The following is a 22,646-nucleotide window of genomic DNA, read 5'->3' on the forward strand; positions in this document are numbered from 1 at the left end:
ATAGGTGGGCTATGTACAGGTGCAGTAATCTGTGAGCTGCTCTGACATTTGGTGCTTAAAGCTAGTGAGGGAGATAAGTGTTTCCAGTTTCAGAGATTTTTGTAATTCGTTCCAATCATTGGCAGCAGAGAACTGGAAGGAGAGGCGGCCAAAGAAAGAATTGGTTTTGGGGGTGACTAGAGAGATATACCTGCTGGAGCATGTGCTACAGGTGGGAGATGCTATGGTGACCAGCGAGCTGAGATAAAGGGGGACTTTACCTAGCAGGGTCTTGTAGATAACATGGAGCCAGTGGGTTTGGCGACGAGTATGAAGCGAGGGCCAGCCAACGAGAGCATACAGGTCGCAGTGGTGAGTAGTATATGGGGCTTTGGTGACAAAACGGATTGCACTGTGATAGACTGCATCCAATTTGTTGTGTAGGGTATTGGAGGCTATTTTGTAAATGACATTGCCAAAGTCGAGGATTGGTAGGATGGTCAGTTTTACAAGGGTATGTTTGGCAGCATGAGTGAAGGATGCTTTGTTGCGAAATAGGAAGCCAATTCTAGATTTAACTTTGGATTGGAGATGTTTGATATGGGTCTGGAAGGAGAGTTTACAGTCTAACCAGACACCTAAGTATTTGTAGTTGTCCACGTATTCTAAATCAGAGCCGTCCAGAGTAGTGATGTTGGACAGGCGGGCAGGTGCAGGTAGCGATCGGTTGAAGAGCATGCATTTAGTTTTACTTGTATTTAAGAGCAATTGGAGGCCACGGAAGGAGAGTTGTATGGCATTGAAGCTTGCCTGGAGGGTTGTTAACACAGTGTCTCAAGAAGGGCCAGAAGTATACAGAATGGTGTCGTCTGCGTAGAGGTGGATCAGAGACTCACCAGCAGCAAGAGCGACCTCAATGATGTATACAGAGAAGAGAGTCAGTCCAAGAATTGAACCCTGTGGCACCCCCATAGAGACTGCCACAGTGAGACTGGCCCCCTGTGTTTACTTCAAGAAGGACACTACGCCCCCTCGTGGACTGCCCCACTGTGGTTACTTCAAGGGGGACACTACGCCCCCTCGTGGACTGACCCACTGTGTTTACTTCAAGGGGGGCACTATGCCCCCTCGTGGACTGCCCCACTGTGGTTACTTCAAGGGGGGCACTACGCCCCCTCGTGGACTGACCCACTGTGGTTACTTCAAGGGGGACACTACGCCCCCTCGTGGACTGCCCCACTGTGGTTACTTCAAGGGGGGCACTACGCCCCCTCGTGGACTGACCCACTGTGTTTACTTCAAAGGGGGCACTACGCCCCTCGTGGACTGCCCCACTGTGGTTACTTCAAGGGGGGCACTACGCCCCCTCGTGGACTGTCCCACTGTGGTTACTTCAAGGGGGGCACTACGCCCCCTCGTGGACTGCCCTCTCTAGATGAAAAACTTCTTTGGGATAAGGGGCAGTATTTTCACGTCCAGATGAAAAGCGTGCCCAAAGTAAACTGCCTGCTACTCAGGCCCAGATGCTAGGATATGCATATCATTATTAGATTTGGATAGAAAACACTCTGAAACCGTTAGAATAATGTCTGTGAGTATAACAGAACTGATTTGACAGGCGGAACCCCGAGCACAATCCAACCTGGGATTTTTTTTAGGTCAATCTGTTTTGCATTAGATTTCTATGGTAAACCCTTTTTAATAGGAATCTGCTTGTAGTTACTATTTCCTTCCACTAGATGTCAACAGTCTTTAGAAATTGTTTTTTCTTTTGAGAAAGGAAGAAGTAACCCTGCTCTTCCATGTGTCACTCCAGGTGGACTCAAATCTTTTGGTGCTTCACTATGTTTTTGTTATTTCTGACTTTTGTGTCGTGCCTGGCTGGTTGAAATATGATATCAATGTGGTTGTATGCGGGATCCTCAGAAAATCGCATGGTCTGCTTTCGTCATAGAGCTGCTTTCGCCGTAGAGCCTTTTTGAAATCTGACACTGCGGCTGGATTAACAAGAAGTTCAGCTGTATTTTGCTGTATAAACTTGTATGTTTAATGAATTCTTATTATGAGTATTTCTGTTTTTGGATTTGGTGCTCTGCAATTTCACTGGATGTTGTCAAATGAATCCCGTTACCAGGATTCGAGCGGGAAGGGATCACTAAGAAGTTAAAGGAAATGGCACAGGTGTTCATAAATTAACAAATCTCTCAGTCCAAATGCTATAGTCCATCCATACATGAGTCCTTACCCTGTAGTAGTCTGTGCTGTAGATGTCTCTGGACATCCCGAAGTCTCCTATCTTCACCAACAGCCCGTTGCCCACGAGACAGTTCCTGGTGGCCAGGTCTCTGTGGACAAAGTGCTGGGAGGCCAGGTACACAATGCCGGCTGAGATCTGGGTAGCAATGTGTAACATCTGGGACAGACCCAGCTCTCCGTCAGTTTGAACGGGATGGCCATCCACAAGGATCATAGCATCTGGACCATGGACTCTGGAGAGAGAGAAACATAAACCTTCATCTATACAGTATGTAGAGGCTGGACATCTGGACCATGGACTCTGGAGAGAGAGAAACATAAACCTTCATCTATACAGTATGTAGAGGCTGGCCATCTGGACCATGGACTCTGGAGAGAGAAACATAAACCTTCATCTATACAGTATGTAGAGGCTGGCCATCTGGACCATGGACTCTGGAGAGAGAGAAACATAAACCTTCATCTATACAGTATGTAGAGGCTGGCCATCTGGACCATGGACTCTGGAGAGAGAGAAACATAAACCTTCATCTTGTAGAGGCCGGCCATCTGGAGCTTGGACTCTGAAGAGAGAGAAACATAAACCTTCATCTTGTAGAGGCTGGCCATCTGGACCATGGACTCTGGAGAGAGAGAAACATAAACCTTCATCTATACAGTATGTAGAGGCTGGCCATCTGGACCATGGACTCTGGAGAGAGAGAAACATAAACCTTCATCTATACAGTATGTAGAGGCTGGCCATCTGGACCATGGACTCTGAAGAGAGATATATGAAACAGAACAGAAGATTAGTAGAGACAGAGGAGGAGTAGAGACAGAGGAGTTTGATCTCTTACATGAGCTTGATAACTTTGGACATTTTTTGCTTTCGTTTTGTTCTAAATAGAGACGACATTTTGGATTGTGTAAAAAAAAATGCAAGAAATTAGCTTTAGATTCCCCCCCAATATTCCAGACCTCACATCAGGTTATGTCCCCCCCACTTCTAAAACCAAAGAGGCGCCCTGTGTAACAGCATTGTTCCTATACCACTACCTGAGGAACTTGTTGAGGTCCCCATGCTTCATGTACTCAAACACCATGATGAGGGGATCCCCATCCACACAGACCCCATAGAACTTAACAATGTGGTCGTGCTGGAGGTTCGTGAGCAGCTCAGCTTCTCTCAGGAAGTCTTTTCTGGCTGACTGGTTGGGGTCCTTCAGGCTCTGGGAACCAAAGGGACAGGCTGTTGGTTTCAGGGTCTGTGGATGAGATGGAGAAGTACTGTTGGTTTATAGACGGAACTACAGCATTAGGACAACAGACAGGTTGGGGTCCTTCAGGCTCTGGGAAGAAGAGAGATGTTCTGTTGGGATACTGCTGGATTAGGTCTTCAGTTATACAAACCTAAAAAACACCTCATCACTCAGTAACATCCCCTCATCACCCAGTAACATCCACTCATCACCCAGTAACATCCCCTCATCACTCAGTAACATCCCCTCATCACCCAGTAACATCCACTCATCACCCAGTAACATCCCCTCATCACTCAGTAACATCCCCTCATCACCCAGTAACATCCACTCATCAGTCAGTAACATCCACTCATCACCCAGTAACATCCCCTCATCACCCAGTAACATCCCCTCATCACTCAGTAACATCCCCTCATCACCCAGTAACATCCACTCATCACCCAGTAACATCCCCTCATCACTCAGTAACATCCCCTCATCACCCAGTAACATCCCCTCATCACCCAGTAACATCCCCTCATCACCCAGTAACATCCACTCATCACCCAGTAACATCCCCTCATCACTCAGTAACATCCCCTCATCACTCAGTAACATCCCCTCATCACCCAGTAACATCCACTCATCAGTCAGTAACATCCACTCATCACCCAGTAACATCCCCTCATCACTCAGTAACATCCCCTCATCACTCAGTAACATCCCCTCATCACCCAGCAACATCCCCTCATCACTCAGTAACATCCCCTCATCACTCAGTAACATCCCCTCATCACTCAGTAACATCCCCTCATCACCCAGTAACATCCCCTCATCACTCAGTAACATCCCCTCATCACTCAGTAACAACACATCCCCTCATCACTCAGTAACATCCCCTCATCACCCAGTAACATCCCCTCATCACTCAGTAACATCCCCTCATCACTCAGTAACATCCCCTCATCACCCAGTAACATCCCCTCATCACCCAGTAACATCCCCTCATCACCCAGTAACATCCCCTCATCACCCAGTAACATCCCCTCATCACCCAGTAACATCCCCTCATCACTCAGTAACATCCCCTCATCACTCAGTAACATCCCCTCATCACTCAGTAACATCCCCTCATCACTCAGTAACATCCCCTCATCACTCAGTAACATCCCCTCATCACTCAGTAACATCCCCTCATCACTCAGTAACATCCCCTCATCACCCAGTAACATCCCCTCATCACCCAGTAACATCCCCTCATCACTCAGTAACATCACATCCCCTCATCACTCAGTAACATCCCCTCATCACTCAATAACATCCCCTCATCACCCAGTAACATCACTCATCACCCAGTAACGTCCCCTCATCACTCAGTAACGTCCCCTCATCACTCAGTAACGTCCCCTCATCACTTAGTAACATCCCCTCATCACCCAGTAACATCCCCTCATCACTCAGTAACATCCCCTCATCACTCAGTAACAACCCCTCATCACCCAGTAACATCCCCTCATCACCCAGTAACATCCCCTCACCACTCAGTAACATCCCCTCATCACCCAGTAACATCCCCTCATCACTCAGTAACATCCCCTCATCACTCAGTAACATCCCCTCATCACTCAGTAACATCCCCTCATCACCCAGTAACATCCCCTCATCACCCAGTAACATCCCCTCATCACTCAGTAACATCCCCTCATCACCCAGTAACATCCTCCTCATCACCCAGTAACATCCCCTCATCACCCAGTAACATCCCCTCATCACTCAGTAACATCCCCTCATCACCCAGTAACATCCCCTCATCACCCAGTAACATCCCCTCATCACTCAGTAACATCCCCTCATCACTCAGTAACATCCCCTCATCACTCAGTAACATCCCCTCATCACTCAGTAACATCCCCTCATCAGTAACACCCCTCATCACACAGTAACATCCCCTCATCACCCAGTAACATCCCCTCATCACTCAGTAACATCCCCTCATCACTCAGTAACATCCCCTCATCACTCAGTAACATCCCCTCATCACTCAGTAACATCCCCTCATCACCCAGTAACATCCCCTCATCACTCAGTAACATCCCCTCATCACTCAGTAACATCCCCTCATCACTCAGTAACATCCCCTCATCACTCAGTAACATCCCCTCATCACACAGAAACATCCCCTCATCACTCAGTAACATCCCCTCATCACTCAGTAACATCCCCTCATCACTCAGTAACATCCCCTCATCACTCAGTAACATCCCCTCATCACTCAGTGACATCCCCTCATCACTCAGTAACATCCCCTCATCACCCAGTAACATCCCCTCATCACTCAGTGACATCCCCTCATCACTCAGTGACATCCCCTCATCACTCAGTAACATCCCCTCATCACTCAGTAACATATATATATCCCATTTAGCAGACGCTTTTGTCCAAAGCGACTTACAAGTTGGCTGGGACCACTCCTTTAACATATGGGTGGCCCCAGCGGGAATCGAACCCACGACGCTTGGCGTTGCAAGCGCCATGCTCTACCGACTGAGCCACACAGGACCTCATCACCCAGTAACATCCCCTCATCACTCAGTAACATCCCCTCATCACCCAGTAACATCCCCTCATCACTCAGTAACATCCCCTCATCACTCAGTAACATCCCCTCATCACCCAGTAACATCCCCTCATCACCCAGTAACATCCCCTCATCACTCAGTAACATCCCCTCATCACTCAGTAACAACACATCCCCTCATCACTCAGTAACATCCCCTCATCACTCAGTAACATCACATCCCCTCATCACTCAGTAACATCCCCTCATCACTCAGTAACATCCCCTCATCACTCAGTAACATCCCCTCATCACTCAGTAACAACACATCCCCTCATCACTCAGTAACATCCCCTCATCACTCAGTAACATCACATCCCCTCATCACCCAGTAACATCCCCTCATCACTCAGTAACATCCCCTCATCACCCAGTAACATCCCCTCCTCACTCAGTAACATCCCCTCATCACTCAGTAACATCCCCTCATCACTCAGTAACATCCCCTCATCACCCAGTAACATCCCCTCATCACCCAGTAACATCCCCTCATCACTCAGTAACATCCCCTCATCACTCAGTAACATCCCCTCATCACTCAGTAACATCCCCTCATCACTCAGTAACATCCCCTCATCACTCAGTAACATCCCCTCATCACCCAGTAACATCCCCTCATCACCCAGTAACATCCCCTCATCACTCAGTAACATCCCCTCATCACTCAGTAACATCCCCTCATCACTCAGTAACATCCCCTCATCACTCAGTAACATCCCCTCATCACTCAGTAACATCCCCTCATCACCCAGTAACATCCCCTCATCACTCAGTAACATCCCCTCATCACTCAGTAACATCCCCTCATCACCCAGTAACATCCCCTCATCACTCAGTAACATCCTCATCACTCAGTAACATCCCCTCATCACCCAGTAACATCCCCTCATCACTCAGTAACATCCCCTCATCACCCAGTAACATCCCCTCATCACTCAGTAACATCCCCTCATCACTCAGTAACATCCTCAGTAACATGACTCCTCTAAACAAACTGTCTGGACCAGTAATACCAGACAGCATGGGCACAGTGTTCTGGTGACTGACTGGACCAGAAATACCAGACGGCATTTTCACAGTGTTCTGGTGACTCCTCTAAACAAACTGTCTGGACCAGTAATACCAGACAGCAGGGTCACAGTGTTCTGGTGACTGGCTGGACCAGAAATACCAGACAAGGGGGTCACAGTGTTCTGGTGACTCCTCTAAACAAACTGTCTGGACCAGTAATACCAGACAGCAGGGCCACAGTGTTCTGGTGACTCCTCTAAACAAACTGTCTGGACCTGTAATACTAGACAGCAGGGTGACAGTGTTCTGGTGACTGACTGGACCAGAAATACCAGACAGCAGGGTCACAGTGTTCTGGTGACTTCTCTAAACAAACTGTCTGGACCAGTAATACCAGACAGCAGGATCACAGTGTTCTGGTGACTCCTCTAAACAAACTGTCTGGACCAGTAATACCAGACAGCATTGTCACAGTGTTCTGGTGACTGACTGGACCAGAAATACCAGACAGCAGGGTCACAGTGTTCTGGTGACTCCTCTAAACAAACTGTCTGGACCAGAAATACCAGACAAGGGGGTCACAGTGTTCTGGTGACTCCTCTAAACAAACTGTCTGGACCAGTAATACCAGACAGCAGGGTCACAGTGTTCTGGTGACTCCTCTAAACAAACTGTCTGGACCAGTAATACTAGACAGCATGGTCACAGTGTTCTGGTGACTGTCTGGACCAGAAATACCAGACAGCATTGTCACAGTGTTCTGGTGACTCCTCTAAACAAACTGTCTGGACCAGTAATACTAGACAGCATGGTCACAGTGTTCTGGTGACTGTCTGGACCAGTAATACTAGACAGCATGGTCACAGTGTTCTGGTGACTGTCTGGACCAGTAATACCAGTAATAACAGACAGCACGGTCACAGTGTTCTGGTGACTCCTCTAAACAAACTGTTTGGACCAGTAATACCAGACAGCACAGTCACAGTGTTCTGGTGACTGTCTGGACCAGTAATACCAGACAGCAGGGTCACAGTGTTCTGGTGACTCCTCTAAACAAACTGTCTGGACCAGTAATACCAGACAGCATGGTCACAGTGTTCTGGTGACTCCTCTAAACAAACTGTCTGGACCAGTAATACCAGACAGCACGGTCACAGTGTTCTGGTGACTGTCTGGACCAGTAATACCAGACAGCATGGTCACAGTGTTCTGGTGACTCCTCTAAACAAACTGTCTGGACCAGTAATACCAGACAGCAGGGGCACAATGTTCTGGTGACTGACTGGACCAGAAATACCAGACAGCAGGGTCACAGTGTTCTGGTGACTCCTCTAAGCAAACTGTCTGGACCAGTAATACCAGACAGAAGGGTCACAGTGTTCTGGTGACTCCTCTAAACAAACTGTCTGGACCAGTAATACCAGACAGCAGGGTCACAGTGTTCTGGTGACTGTCTGGACCAGTAATACCAGACAGCAGGGTCACAGTGTTCTGGTGACTGTCTGGACCAGTAATACCAGACAGAAGGGTCACAGTGTTCTGGTGACTGTCTGGACCAGTAATACCAGACAGCAGGGTCACAGTGTTCTGGTGACTCCTCTAAACAAACTGTCTGGACCAGTAATACCAGATACCACGGTCACAGTGTTCTGGTGACTCCTCTAAACAAACTGTCTGGACCAGTAATACCAGACAGCAGGGTCACAATGTTCTGGTGACTGTCTGGACCAGTAATACCAGACAGCAGGGTCACAGTGTTCTGGTGACTGTCTGGACCAGTAATACCAGACAGCAGGGTCACAGTGTTCTGGTGACTGGCTGGACCAGTAATACCAGACAGCAGGGTCACAGTGTTCTGGTGGCTCCTCTAAACAAACTGGCTGGACCAGTAATACCAGACAGCAGGGTCACAGTGTTCTGGTGACTCCTCTAAACAAACTATCTGGACCAGTAATACCAGACAGCAGGGTCACAGTGTTCTGGTGACTCCTCTAAACAAACTGTCTGGACTTGTAATACTAGACAGCAGGGTGACAGTGTTCTGGTGACTGACTGGACCAGAAATACCAGACAGCAGGGTCACAGTGTTCTGGTGACTTCTCTAAACAAACTGTCTGGACCAGTAATACCAGACAGCAGTGCACTACACAGGGAATAGGATGCAAATGTAGTGCACTACACAGGGAATAGGATGCCATTGAGGATACATTCTCAGTAAATGTTTCTCCTCTGGGCGTCAGTCCAACATAATAACTTTGAGTGCTTAGACACGATAATAACAGGAAGAGAACTGCAGGGTTTCAGTTGGTTGACATAAAGTGATATTCTGTTTTAAATTCTATTCCAACGGTGATGGAAGAAGATAAAAGTGTTTGAACGCAAACAGACACCGTTCCTTTCCCACAACAGACACCGTTCCTTTCCCACAACAGACACTGTTCCTTTCCCACAACACAACAGACACCGTTCCTTTCCCACCACAGACACCATTCCTTTCCCACAACAGACACCATTCCTTTCCCACAACAGACACCATTCCTTTCCCACAACAGACACCATTCCTTTCCCACAACAGACACCATTCCTTTCCCACAACAGACACCATTCCTTTCCCACAACAGACACCGTTCCTTTCCCACAACAGACACCATTCCTTTCCCACAACAGACACCGTTCCTTTCCCACAACAGACACCGTTCCTTTCCCACAACAGACACCATTCCTTTCCCACAACAGACACCATTCCTTTCCCACAACAGACACCATTCCTTTCCCACAACAGACACCGTTCCTTTCCCACAACAGACACCGTTCCTTTCCCACAACAGACACCGTTCCTTTCCCACAACAGACACCGTTCCTTTCCCACAACAGACACCATTCCTTTCACACAACAGACACCATTCCTTTCCCACAACAGACACCATTCCTTTCCCACAACAGACACCGTTCCTTTCCCACAACAGACACCATTCCTTTCCCACAACAGACACCATTCCTTTCCCACCCCACAACAGACACCGTTCCTTTCCCACAACAGACACCATTCCTTTCCCACAACAGACACCATTCCTTTCCCACCCCACAACAGACACCGTTCCTTTCCCACAACAGACACCATTCCTTTCACACAACAGACACCGTTCCTTTCCCACAACAGACACCATTCCTTTCCCACAACAGACACCATTCCTTTCCCACAACAGACACCGTTCCTTTCCCACAACACAACAGACACCATTCCTTTCCCACAACACAACAGACACCATAGCTTTCCCACAACAGACACCGTTCCTTTCCCAAAACAGACACCATTCCTTTCCAACAAAAGACACCGTTCCTTTCCCACAACAGACACCATTCCTTTCCCACAACAGACACCGTTCCTTTCCCACAACACAACAGACACCATTCCTTTCCCACAACAGACACCGTTCCTTTCCCACAACAGACACCATTCCTTTCCCACAACAGACACCATTCCTTTCCCACAACAGACACCATTCCTTTCCCACAACAGACACCGTTCCTTTCCCACAACAGACACCATTCCTTTCCCACAACAGACACCATTCCTTTCCCACAACAGACACCGTTCCTTTCCCACAACAGACACCATTCCTTTCCCACAACAGACACCATTCCTTTCCCACAACAGACACCGTTCCTTTCCCACAACAGACACCATTCCTTTCCCACAACAGACACCGTTCCTTTCCCACAACAGACACCATTCCTTTCCCACAACAGACACCATTCCTTTCCCACAACAGACACCATTCCTTTCCCACAACAGACACCGTTCCTTTCCCACAACAGACACCATTCCTTTCCCACAACAGACACCATTCCTTTCCCACAACAGACACCGTTCCTTTCCCACAACAGACACCATTCCTTTCCCACAACAGACACCATTCCTTTCCCACAACAGACACCATTCCTTTCCCACAACAGACACCATTCCTTTCCCACAACAGACACCGTTCCTTTCCCACCCCACAACAGACACCATTGCTTTCCCACAACAGACACCATTCCTTTCACACAACAGACACCATTCCTTTCACACAACAGACACCATTCCTTTCCCACAACAGACACCATTCCTTTCCCACAACAGACACCATACCTTTCCCACAACAGACACCGTTCCTTTCCCACAACAGACACCATACCTTTCCCACAACAGACACCGTTCCTTTCCCACAACAGACACCATTCCTTTCCCACAACAGACACCATTCCTTTCCCACAACAGACACCATTCCTTTCCCACAACAGACACCGTTCCTTTCCCACAACAGACACCATTCCTTTCCCACAACAGACACCATTCCTTTCCCACAACAGACACCGTTCCTTTCCCACAACAGACACCGTTCCTTTCCCACAACAGACACCATTCCTTTCCCACAACAGACACCATTCCTTTCCCACAACAGACACCATTCCTTTCCCACAACAGACACCGTTCCTTTCCCACAACAGACACCATTCCTTTCCCACAACAGACACCATTCCATTCCCACAACAGACACCGTTCCTTTCCCACAACAGACACCATTCCTTTCCCACAACAGACACCATTCCTTTCCCACAACAGACACCATTCCTTTCCCACAACAGACACCATTCCTTTCCCACAACAGACACCATTCCTTTCCCACCCCACAACAGACACCATTCCTTTCCCACAACAGACACCATTCCTTTCCCACAACAGACACCATCCCTTTCCCACAACAGACACCATTCCTTTCCCACAACAGACACCATTCCTTTCCCACAACAGACACCGTTCCTTTCCCACAACACAACAGACACCGTTCCTTTCCCACAACAGACACCATTCCTTTCCCACAACAGACACCGTTCCTTTCCCACAACAGACACCATTCCTTTCCCACAACAGACACCGTTCCTTTCCCACAACAGACACCGTTCCTTTCCCACCCCACAACAGACACCATTCCTTTCCCACAACAGACACCATTCCTTTCCCACAACAGACACCATTGCTTTCCCACAACAGACACCATTCCTTTCACACAACAGACACCATTCCTTTCCCACAACAGACACCATTCCTTTCACACAACAGACACCATTCCTTTCCCACAACAGACACCGTTCCTTACCCACAACAGACACCGTTCCTTTCACACAACAGACACCATTCCTTTCCCACAACAGACACCGTTCCTTTCCCACAACAGACACCATTCCTTTCCCACAACAGACACCATTCCTTTCCCACAACAGACACCGTTCCTTTCCCACCCCACAACAGACACCATTGCTTTCCCACAACAGACACCGTTCCTTTCCCACCCCACAACAGACACCATTCCTTTCCCACAACAGACACCATTGCTTTCCCACAACAGACACCATTCCTTTCCCACAACAGACACCATTCCTTTCCCACAACAGACACCGTTCCTTTCCCACCCCACAACAGACACCATTGCTTTCCCACAACAGACACCGTTCCTTTCCCACCCCACAACAGACACCATTCCTTTCCCACAACAGACACCATTCCTTTCCCACAACAGACACCATTCCTTTCCCACAACAGACACCGTTCCTTTCCCACAACAGACACCGTTCCTTTCCCACCCCACAACAGACACCATTCCTTTCCCACAACAGACACCATTCCTTTCCCACAACAGACACCATTCCTTTCCCACAACAGACACCGTTCCTTTCCCACAACAGACACCATTCCTTTCCCACAACAGACACCATTCCTTTCCCACAACAGACACCATTCCTTTCCCACAACAGACACCATTCCTTTCCCACAACAGACACCGTTCCTTTCCCACAACAGACACCATTCCTTTCCCACAACAGACACCATTCCTTTCCCCACAACAGACACCATTCCTTTCCCACAACAGACACCGTTCCTTTCCCACAACAGACACCGTTCCTTTCCCACAACAGACACCGTTCCTTTCCCACAACAGACACCGTTCCTTTCCCACAACAGACACCGTTCCTTTCCCACAACACAACAGACACCATTCCTTTCCCACAACAGACACTATTCCTTTCCCACAACAGACACCATTCCTTTCCCACAACAGACACCATTCCTTTCCCACAACAGACACCGGTCCTTTCCCACAACAGACACCATTCCTTTCCCACAACAGACACCATTCCTTTCCCACAACAGACACCATTCCTTTCCCACAACAGACACTATTCCTTTCCCACAACAGACACCATTCCTTTCCCACAACAGACACCATTCCTTTCCCACAACAGACACCATTCCTTTCCCACAACAGACACCGTTCCTTTCCCACAACACAACAGACACCGTTCCTTTCCCACAACAGACACCGTTCCTTTCCCACAACAGACACCGTTCCTTTCCCACAACAGACACCGTTCCTTTCCCACAACAGACACCGGTCCTTTCCCACAACAGACACCGTTCCTTTCCCACAACAGACACCGTTCCTTTCCCACAACAGACACCATTCCTTTCCCACAACAGACACCGGTCCTTTCCCACAACAGACACCGGTCCTTTCCCACAACAGACACCGGTCCTTTCCCACAACAGACACCGGTCCTTTCCCACAACAGACACCGTTCCTTTCCCACAACAGACACCGTTCCTTTCCCACAACAGACACCATTCCTTTCCCACAACAGACACCATTCCTTTCCCACAACAGACACCGGTCCTTTCCCACAACAGACACCGTTCCTTTCCCACAACACAACAGACACCGTTCCTTTCCCACAACAGACACCGGTCCTTTCCCACAACAGACACCATTCCTTTCCCACAACAGACTCCCAATGATTTGTTTTGCCAAACAAGCTCTATTTTTGTGTCCTCTGTTATATTCTAATGCTACATTGTATTTTCAACAAGCAACTATCAATTTCTAACAAGGATTAAAAACCATTTTCTCATAACAGTCTTAGTTTCATCAGCTATTGATATTCAATCTGTTTTCTGTCATCATATGTTGGACCAGAGTGAAACTATCTCTCCACTAGACTACCTATTGATCCGGGGGTGAGGAGGATTCACCATCTTCATCAAATGTTTTATTCATTTAATCTGCAAATAATTGGCAAAAAAAGCAACCTAGTATGCAAATTAGGGAGCCAAATGACCGTCTCTTTCCGATGCGATTCAGTAGGCCACTGACAAGTCACTTTAACATCACCGTCTGGCAAGTCCTGGTGGACTACACATTGGAGAACTACAAATGAGGTCTAGAGTTTGGTTGTCCGGATGTGATACCTTGGACATATAACTATGTTGTATGATTAATGAATGGAGAGGACAGGCGAGGTACATTACATTACTGTAACAGAGAACCATTTACCACAGACAGTACTGTGTCTGTTTGGGGGATCCCTCCTAATGAGAACCATTTACCACAGACAGTACTGTGTCTGTTTGGGGGATCCCTCCTAATGAGAACCATTTACCACAGACAGTACTGTGTCTGTTTGGAGGATCCCTCCTAATGAGAACCATTTACCACAGACAGTACTGTGTCTGTTTGGGGGATCCCTCCTAATGAGAACCATTTACCACAGACAGTACTGTGTCTGTTTGGAGGATCCCTCCTAATGAGAACCATTTACCACAGACAGTACTGTGTCTGTTTGGGGGATCCCTCCTAATGAGAACCATTTACCACAGACAGTACTGTGTCTGTTTGGGGGATCCCTCCTAATGAGAACCATTTACCACAGACAGTACTGTGTCTGTTTGGGGGATCCCTCCTAATGAGAACCATTTACCACAGACAGGACTGTGTCTGTTTGGGGGATCCCTCCTAATGAGAACCATTTACCACAGACAGTACTGTGTCTGTTTGGAGGATCCCTCCTAATGAGAACCATTTACCACAGACAGTACTGTGTCTGTTTGGGGGATCCCTCCTAATGAGAACCATTTACCACAGACAGTACTGTGTCTGTTTGGGGGATCCCTCCTAATGAGAACCATTTACCACAGACAGTACTGTGTCTGTTTGGAGGATCCCTCCTAATGAGAACCATTTACCACAGACAGTACTGTGTCTGTTTGGGGGATCCAACCTAATGAGAACCATTTACCACAGACAGTATTGTGTCTGTTTGGGGGATCCCTCCTAATGAGAACCATTTACCACAGACAGTACTGTGTCTGTTTGGGGGATCCCTCCTAATGAGAACCATTTACCACAGACAGTACTGTGTCTGTTTGGGGGATCCCTCCTAATGAGAACCATTTACCACAGACAGTACTGTGTCTGTTTGGGGGATCCCTCCTAATGAGAACCATTTACCACAGACAGTACTGTGTCTGTTTGGGGGATCCTCCTAATGAGAACCATTTACCACAGACAGTACTGTGTCTGTTTGGGGGATCCCAACTAATGAGAACCATTTACCACAGACAGTACTGTGTCTGTTTGGGGGATCCCTCCTAATGAGAACCATTTACCACAGACAGTACTGTGTCTGTTTGGGGGATCCCACCTAATGAGAACCATTTACCACAGACAGTACTGTGTCTGTTTGGGGGATCCAACCTAATGAGAACCATTTACCACAGACAGTACTGTGTCTGTTTGGGGGATCCCTCCTAATGAGAACCATTTACCACAGACAGTACTGTGTCTGTTTGGGGGATCCCTCCTAATGAGAACCATTTACCACAGACAGTACTGTGTCTGTTTGGGGGATCCCACCTAATGAGAACCATTTACCACAGACAGTACTGTGTCTGTTTGGGGGATCCCTCCTAATGAGAACCATTTACCACAGACAGTACTGTGTCTGTTTGGGGGATCCCTCCTAATGAGAACCATTTACCACAGACAGTACTGTGTCTGTTTGGGGGATCCCTCCTAATGAGAACCATTTACCACAGACAGTACTGTGTCTGTTTGGGGGATCCCTCCTAATGAGAACCATTTACCACAGACAGTACTGTGTCTGTTTGGAGGATCCCTCCTAATGAGAACCATTTACCACAGACAGTACTGTGTCTGTTTGGGGGATCCCTCCTAATGAGAACCATTTACCACAGACAGTACTGTGTCTGTTTGGGGGATCCCTCCTAATGAGAACCATTTACCACAGACAGTACTGTGTCTGTTTGGAGGATCCCTCCTTACCTTGACAGCCACCAGCATGGTATCCTTGGTGGGGATCAGGTTGTAGCACTCAGCCAGGAAGACCTTTCCGAACGCCCCCTCTCCCAGCTCCCTCTTCAGGAGGATGTCCCTGCGCTTAATGTGCTGAAGGTCTGGGGGCAAACACACACAGACAGAGTGAGTCTGGAGGGGGGGACAAACACACACAGACAGAGTGAGTCTGGAGGAGGGGACAAACACACACAGACAGAGTGAGTCTGGAGGGGACAAACACACACAGACAGAGTGAGTCTGGAGGGGGGGGCAAACACACACAGACAGAGTGAGTCTGGAGGGGGGGACAAACACACACAGACAGAGTGAGTCTGGAGGGGGACAAACACACACAGACAGAGTGAGTCTGGAGGGGGGACAAACACACACAGACAGAGTGAGTCTGGAGGGGGGGGACAAACACACACAGACAGAGTGAGTCTGGAGGGGGGACAAACACACACAGACAGAGTGAGTCTGGAGGGGGGGACAAACACACACAGACAGAGTGAGTCTGGAGGGGGACAAACACACACAGACAGAGTGAGTCTGGAGGGGGGACAAACACACACAGACAGAGTGAGTCTGGAGGGGGGACAAACACACACAGACAGAGTGAGTCTGGAGGGGGGGACAAACACACACAGACAGAGTGAGTCTGGAGGGGGACAAACACACACAGACAGAGTGAGTCTGGAGGGGGGACAAACACACACAGACAGAGTGAGTCTGGAGGGGGACAAACACACACAGACAGAGTGAGTCTGGAGGGGGGACAAACACACACAGACAGAGTGAGTCTGGAGGGGGGGGGGAGTCAAACACACACAGACAGAGTGAGTCTGGAGGGGGACAAACACACACAGACAGAGTGAGTCTGGAGGGGGACAAACACACACAGACAGAGTGAGTCTGGAGGGGGGGACAAACACACACAGACAGAGTGAGTCTGGAGGGGGGACAAACACACACAGACAGAGTGAGTCTGGAGGGGGGACAAACACACACGGACAGAGTGAGTCTGGAGGGGGGCAAACACACACAGACAGAGTGAGTCTGGAGGGGGGATAAACACAGACAGACAGAGTGAGTCTGGAGGGGGGACAAACACACACAGACAGAGTGAGTCTGGAGGGGGACAAACACACACAGACAGAGTGAGTCTGGAGGGGGGGGACAAAACACACACAGACAGAGTGAGTCTGGAGGGGGGACAAACACACACGGACAGAGTGAGTCTGGAGGGGGCAAACACACACAGACAGAGTGAGTCTGGAGGGGGGATAAACACAGACAGACAGAGTGAGTCTGGAGGGGGGGATAAACACAGACAGACAGAGTGAGTCTGGAGGGGGGACAAACACACACAGACAGAGTGAGTCTGGAGGGGGGGACAAACACACACAGACAGAGTGAGTCTGGAGGGGGGCAAACACACACAGACAGAGTGAGTCTGGAGGGGGCAAACACACACAGACAGAGTGAGTCTGGAGGGGGGGACAAACACACACAGACAGAGTGAGTCTGGAGGGGGGACAAACACACACAGACAGAGTGAGTCTGGAGGGGGGACAAACACACACAGACAGAGTGAGTCTGGAGGGGGGGCAAACACACACAGACAGAGTGAGTCTGGAGGGGGGGACAAACACACACAGACAGAGTGAGTCTGGAGGGGGGGGTAAAACACACACAGACAGAGTGAGTCTGGAGGGGGGGACAAACATACACAGACAGAGTGAGTCTGGAGGGGGACAAACACACACAGACAGAGTGAGTCTGGAGGGGGGGGGGACAAACACACACAGACAGAGTGAGTCTGGAGGGGGGGCAAACACACACAGACAGAGTGAGTCTGGAGGGGGGACAAACACACACAGACAGAGTGAGTCTGGAGGGGGGGACAAACACACACAGACAGAGTGAGTCTGGAGGGGGGGCAAACACACACAGACAGAGTGAGTCTGGAGGGGGGCAAACACACACAGACAGAGTGAGTCTGGAGGGGACAAACACACACAGACAGAGTGAGTCTGGAGGGGGGCAAACACACACAGACAGAGTGAGTCTGGAGGGGGGGCAAACACACACAGACAGAGTGAGTCTGGAGGGGGAGACAAACACACACAGACAGAGTGAGTCTGGAGGGGGGACAAACACACACAGACAGAGTGAGTCTGGAGGGGGGCAAACACACACAGACAGAGTGAGTCTGGAGGGGGAGACAAACACACACAGACAGAGTGAGTCTGGAGGGGGGACAAACACACACAGACAGAGTGAGTCTGGAGGGGGGGACAAACACACACAGACAGAGTGAGTCTGGAGGGGGGACAAACACACACAGACAGAGTGAGTCTGGAGGGGGGACAAACACACACAGACAGAGTGAGTCTGGAGGGGGGACAAACACACACAGACAGAGTGAGTCTGGAGGGGGGACAAACACACACAGACAGAGTGAGTCTGGAGGGGGGGACAAACACACACAGACAGAGTGAGTCTGGAGGGGGGGACAAACACACACAGACAGAGTGAGTCTGGAGGGGGGACAAACACACACAGACAGAGTGAGTCTGGAGGGGGGGACAAAAACACACAGACAGAGTGAGTCTGGAGGGGGGACAAAACACACAGACAGAGTGAGTCTGGAGGGGGGGGACAAAAACACACAGACAGAGTGAGTCTGGAGGGGACAAACACACACAGACAGAGTGAGTCTGGAGGGGGGACAAACACACACAGACAGAGTGAGTCTGGAGGGGGGACAAAAACACACAGACAGAGTGAGTCTGGAGGGGACAAACACACACAGACAGAGTGAGTCTGGAGGGGGGGGACAAACACACACAGACAGAGTGAGTCTGGAGGGGGGACAAACACACACAGACAGAGTGAGTCTGGAGGGGGGGGGGACAAACACACACAGACAGAGTGAGTCTGGAGGGGGGGACAAACACACACAGACAGAGTGAGTCTGGAGGGGGGACAAACACACACAGACAGAGTGAGTCTGGAGGGAGGGGGGGGACAAACACACACGGACAGAGTGAGTCTGGAGGGAGGGGGGGGGGCAGAGTGGTGGTGCAGTCTGACAGAGTGGTGGTGCTGTCTGATATAGAGTGGTGGTGCTCTCTGATATAGAGTGGTGGTGCTGTCAGATATAGAGTGGTGGTGCTGTCAGATATAGAGTGGTCGTGGTGCAGTCTGACAGAGTGGTGGTGCTGTCTGATATAGAGTGGTGGTGCTCTCTGATATAGAGTGGTGGTGCTGTCAGATATAGAGTGGTGGTGGTGCTGTCTGATATAGAATGATGGTGGTGCTGTCTGATATAGAATAGTGGTGTTGTCTGATATAGAGTGGTGGTGTTGTCTGAAATAGAGTGGTGGTGCTGTTTGATATAGAGTGGTGGTTCTCTCTGATATAGAGTGGTGGTGCTCTCTGATATAGAGTGGTGGTGCTGTTGTCTGATATAGAGTGGTGGTGGTGTTGTCTGAATATAGAGTGGTGGTGGTGTTGTCTGATATAGAGTGGTGGTGCTCTCTGATATAGAGTGGTGGTGCTCTCTGATATAGAGTGGTGGTGCTGTTGTCTGATATAGAGTGGTGGTGGTGTTGTCTGATATAGAGTGGTGGTGCTGTCTGATATAGAGTGGTGGTGCTGTCTGATATAGAGTGGTGGTGCTGTCTGATATAGAGTGGTGGTGCTGTCTGATATAGAATGGTGGTGCTGTCTGATATAGAGTGGTGGTGCTCTCTGATATAGAGTGGTGGTGCTGTCTGATATAGAGTGGTGGTGTTGTCTGATATAGAGTGGTGGTGCTGTCTGATATAGAGTGGTGGTGCTGTCTGATATAGAGTGGTGGTGCTGTCTGATATAGAGTGTTGGTGCTGTCTGATATAGAGTGGTGGTGCTGTCTGATATAGAGTGGTGGTGCTGTCTGATATAGAGTAGTGGTGCTGTCTGATATAGAGTGGTGGTGGTGTTGTCTGATATAGAGTGGTGGTGTGCTGTCTGATATAGAGTGTTGGTGCTGTCTGATATAGAGTGGTGGTGTTGTCTGATATAGAGTAGTGGTGCTGTCTGATATAGAGTGGTGGTGGTGTTGTCTGATATAGAGTGGTGGTGTGCTGTCTGATACAGAGTGGTGGTGCTGTCTGATATAGAGTGGTGGTGCTGTCTGATATAGAGTGGTGCTGCTGTCTGATATAGAGTGGTGGTGCTGTCTGACAGAGTGGTGGTGCTGTCTGATTAGAGTGGTGGTGGTGCTGTCTGATATAGAATGGTGGTGCTGTCTGATATAGAGTGGTGGTGCTGTCTGATATAGAATGGTGGTGCTGTCTGATATAGAATGGTGGTGCTGTCAGAAAAAAGAGTGGTGGTGGTGTTGACTGCTATAGAGTGGTGGTGGTGCTGTCTGATATAGAGTGGTGGTGCTGTCTGATATAGAGTGGTGGTGCTGTCTGATATATTGTGGTGCTGTCTGATATAGAGTGGTGGTGGTGTCTGATATAGAGTGGTTGTGCTGTCTGATATAGAGTGGTGGTGTTGTCTGATATAGAGTGGTGCTGCTGTCTGATATAGAGTGGTGGTGCTGTCTGACAGAGTGGTGGTGCTGTCTGATTAGAGTGGTGGTGGTGCTGTCTGATATAGAATGGTGGTGCTGTCTGATATAGAGTGGTGGTGCTGTCTGATATAGAATGGTGGTGCTGTCTGATATAGAATGGTGGTGCTGTCAGAAAAAAGAGTGGTGGTGGTGTTGACTGCTATAGAGTGGTGGTGGTGCTGTCTGATATAGAGTGGTGGTGCTGTCTGATATAGAGTGGTGGTGCTGTCTGATATATTGTGGTGCTGTCTGATATAGAGTGGTGGTGGTGTCTGATATAGAGTGGTTGTGCTGTCTGATATAGAGTGGTGGTGTTGTCTGATAGAGAGTGGTGGTGCTGTCTAAACAAGATGATAAACTCGAATGGGACTCTATTCCCTACATAGTGTACTAGTATAGACCAGAGCCCTATTCCCTACATAGTGCACTACTTTAGACCAGAGCCCTATTCCCTACATAGTGCACTACTGTTGACCAGAGCCCTATTCCCTACATAGTGCACTACTTTAGATCAGAGCCCTATTCCCTAGATAGTGCACTACTTTAGATCAGAGCCCTATTCCCTACATAGTGCACTACTTTAGATCAGAGCCCTATTCCCTACATAGTGCACTACTTTAGATCAGAGCCCTATTCCCTAGATAGTGCACTACTGTTGACCAGAGCCCTATTCCCTACATAGTGCACTACTTTAGATCAGAGCCCTATTCCCTACATAGTGCACTACTTTAGATCAGAGCCCTATTCCCTAGATAGTGCACTACTGTTGACCAGAGCCCTATTCCCTACATAGTGCACTACTTTAAACCAGAGCCCTATTCCTACTGTTGACCAGGGCCCATTAAGCTCTGGTCAGAAGTAGTCCACTAGAATAGGTTGTAATGTGGGCCTGTATGATGCCGTACCTCTGTAGAGCAGAGGCACCAAACCCCCTCTACCTGAGGACACATCCTCTTCTAAAGGAAAGAGAACCAGCTGAGACACAGAGGGAGAATTCATCCTGAAGACACGGCCTTTCATTTACAAACTCAGATTTCAGACCTGGGAAATGATGTTTCTATTCATTCAATTAGAGAGGAAGGGAGCTTAGCCAAACCAGTTTTATATAGGCCTAGGTTCCAAATGGTAAACTATACCCTACATAGTGCACTACTTTTGAAAAGAGCCCTGGAGGAGTGCACTGTGTAGGGTATAGGGTGCCATTTGGGACTCACCTTACTGTACCAATGCAGACGGATCAAAGAGTGTCTAAGATCAATACCCAGCCTGCCCTGCTCTTCAGCAAGCACAGTATATAGGACTTGTCCACTACGTAGGGAACAGGGTGCCCTTTGGGATACAAGCCTAACTCACTGAGATCTGAGTCGGCAATAGAAAGGAAGGAATCAAGCATTAGTTCTGGTGATTGGCAGAGGAACTAACTAACTGGGCCTCTGAATTAGTCTGGTGATTGGCAGAGGAACTAACTAACTGGGCCTCTGAATTAGTCTGGTGATTGGCAGAGTAACTAACTAACTGGGTCTCTGATTTAGTCTGGTGATTGGCAGAGGAACTAACTAACTGGGCCTCTGAATTAGTCTGGTGATTGGCAGAGTAACTAACTAACTGGGCCTCTGAATTAGTCTGGTGATTGGCAGAGGAACTAACTAACTGGGCCTCTGAATTAGTCTGGTGATTGGCAGAGTAACTAACTAACTGGGCCTCTGAATTAGTCTGTTGATTGGCAGAGGAACTAACTAACTGGGCCTCTGAATTAGTCTGGTGATTGGCAGAGGAACTAACTA

The 22,646-nt window shown here is 48.9% G+C and overlaps 1 protein-coding gene across 3 annotated transcripts in view; it reads right to left on the bottom strand.

Annotated features, from left to right (window-relative positions):
- LOC135554572 (NT-3 growth factor receptor-like) overlaps nucleotides 1-22,646 on the bottom strand; it is a 150,748-nt gene that overhangs the window by 18,305 nt on the left and 109,797 nt on the right. For 2 of the 3 annotated variants that reach the window (XM_064986962.1, XM_064986958.1), the window contains exons 13-15: nucleotides 16,245-16,375; nucleotides 3,274-3,446; nucleotides 2,225-2,468 (exon numbers count right to left, since the gene is read on the bottom strand). In XM_064986962.1, coding sequence (XP_064843034.1) covers nucleotides 2,225-2,468; nucleotides 3,274-3,446; nucleotides 16,245-16,375 — 548 coding nt within the window. Of the gene's footprint in view, nucleotides 1-2,176; nucleotides 2,469-3,273; nucleotides 3,447-16,244; nucleotides 16,376-22,646 lie in introns of all 3 variants that reach the window. The other variant, XM_064986950.1, reaches the window with a different exon arrangement.

The sequence above is a fragment of the Oncorhynchus masou genome, chromosome 2 (assembly GCF_036934945.1).
Source record: "Oncorhynchus masou masou isolate Uvic2021 chromosome 2, UVic_Omas_1.1, whole genome shotgun sequence".
NCBI lineage: Eukaryota > Metazoa > Chordata > Actinopteri > Salmoniformes > Salmonidae > Oncorhynchus > Oncorhynchus masou.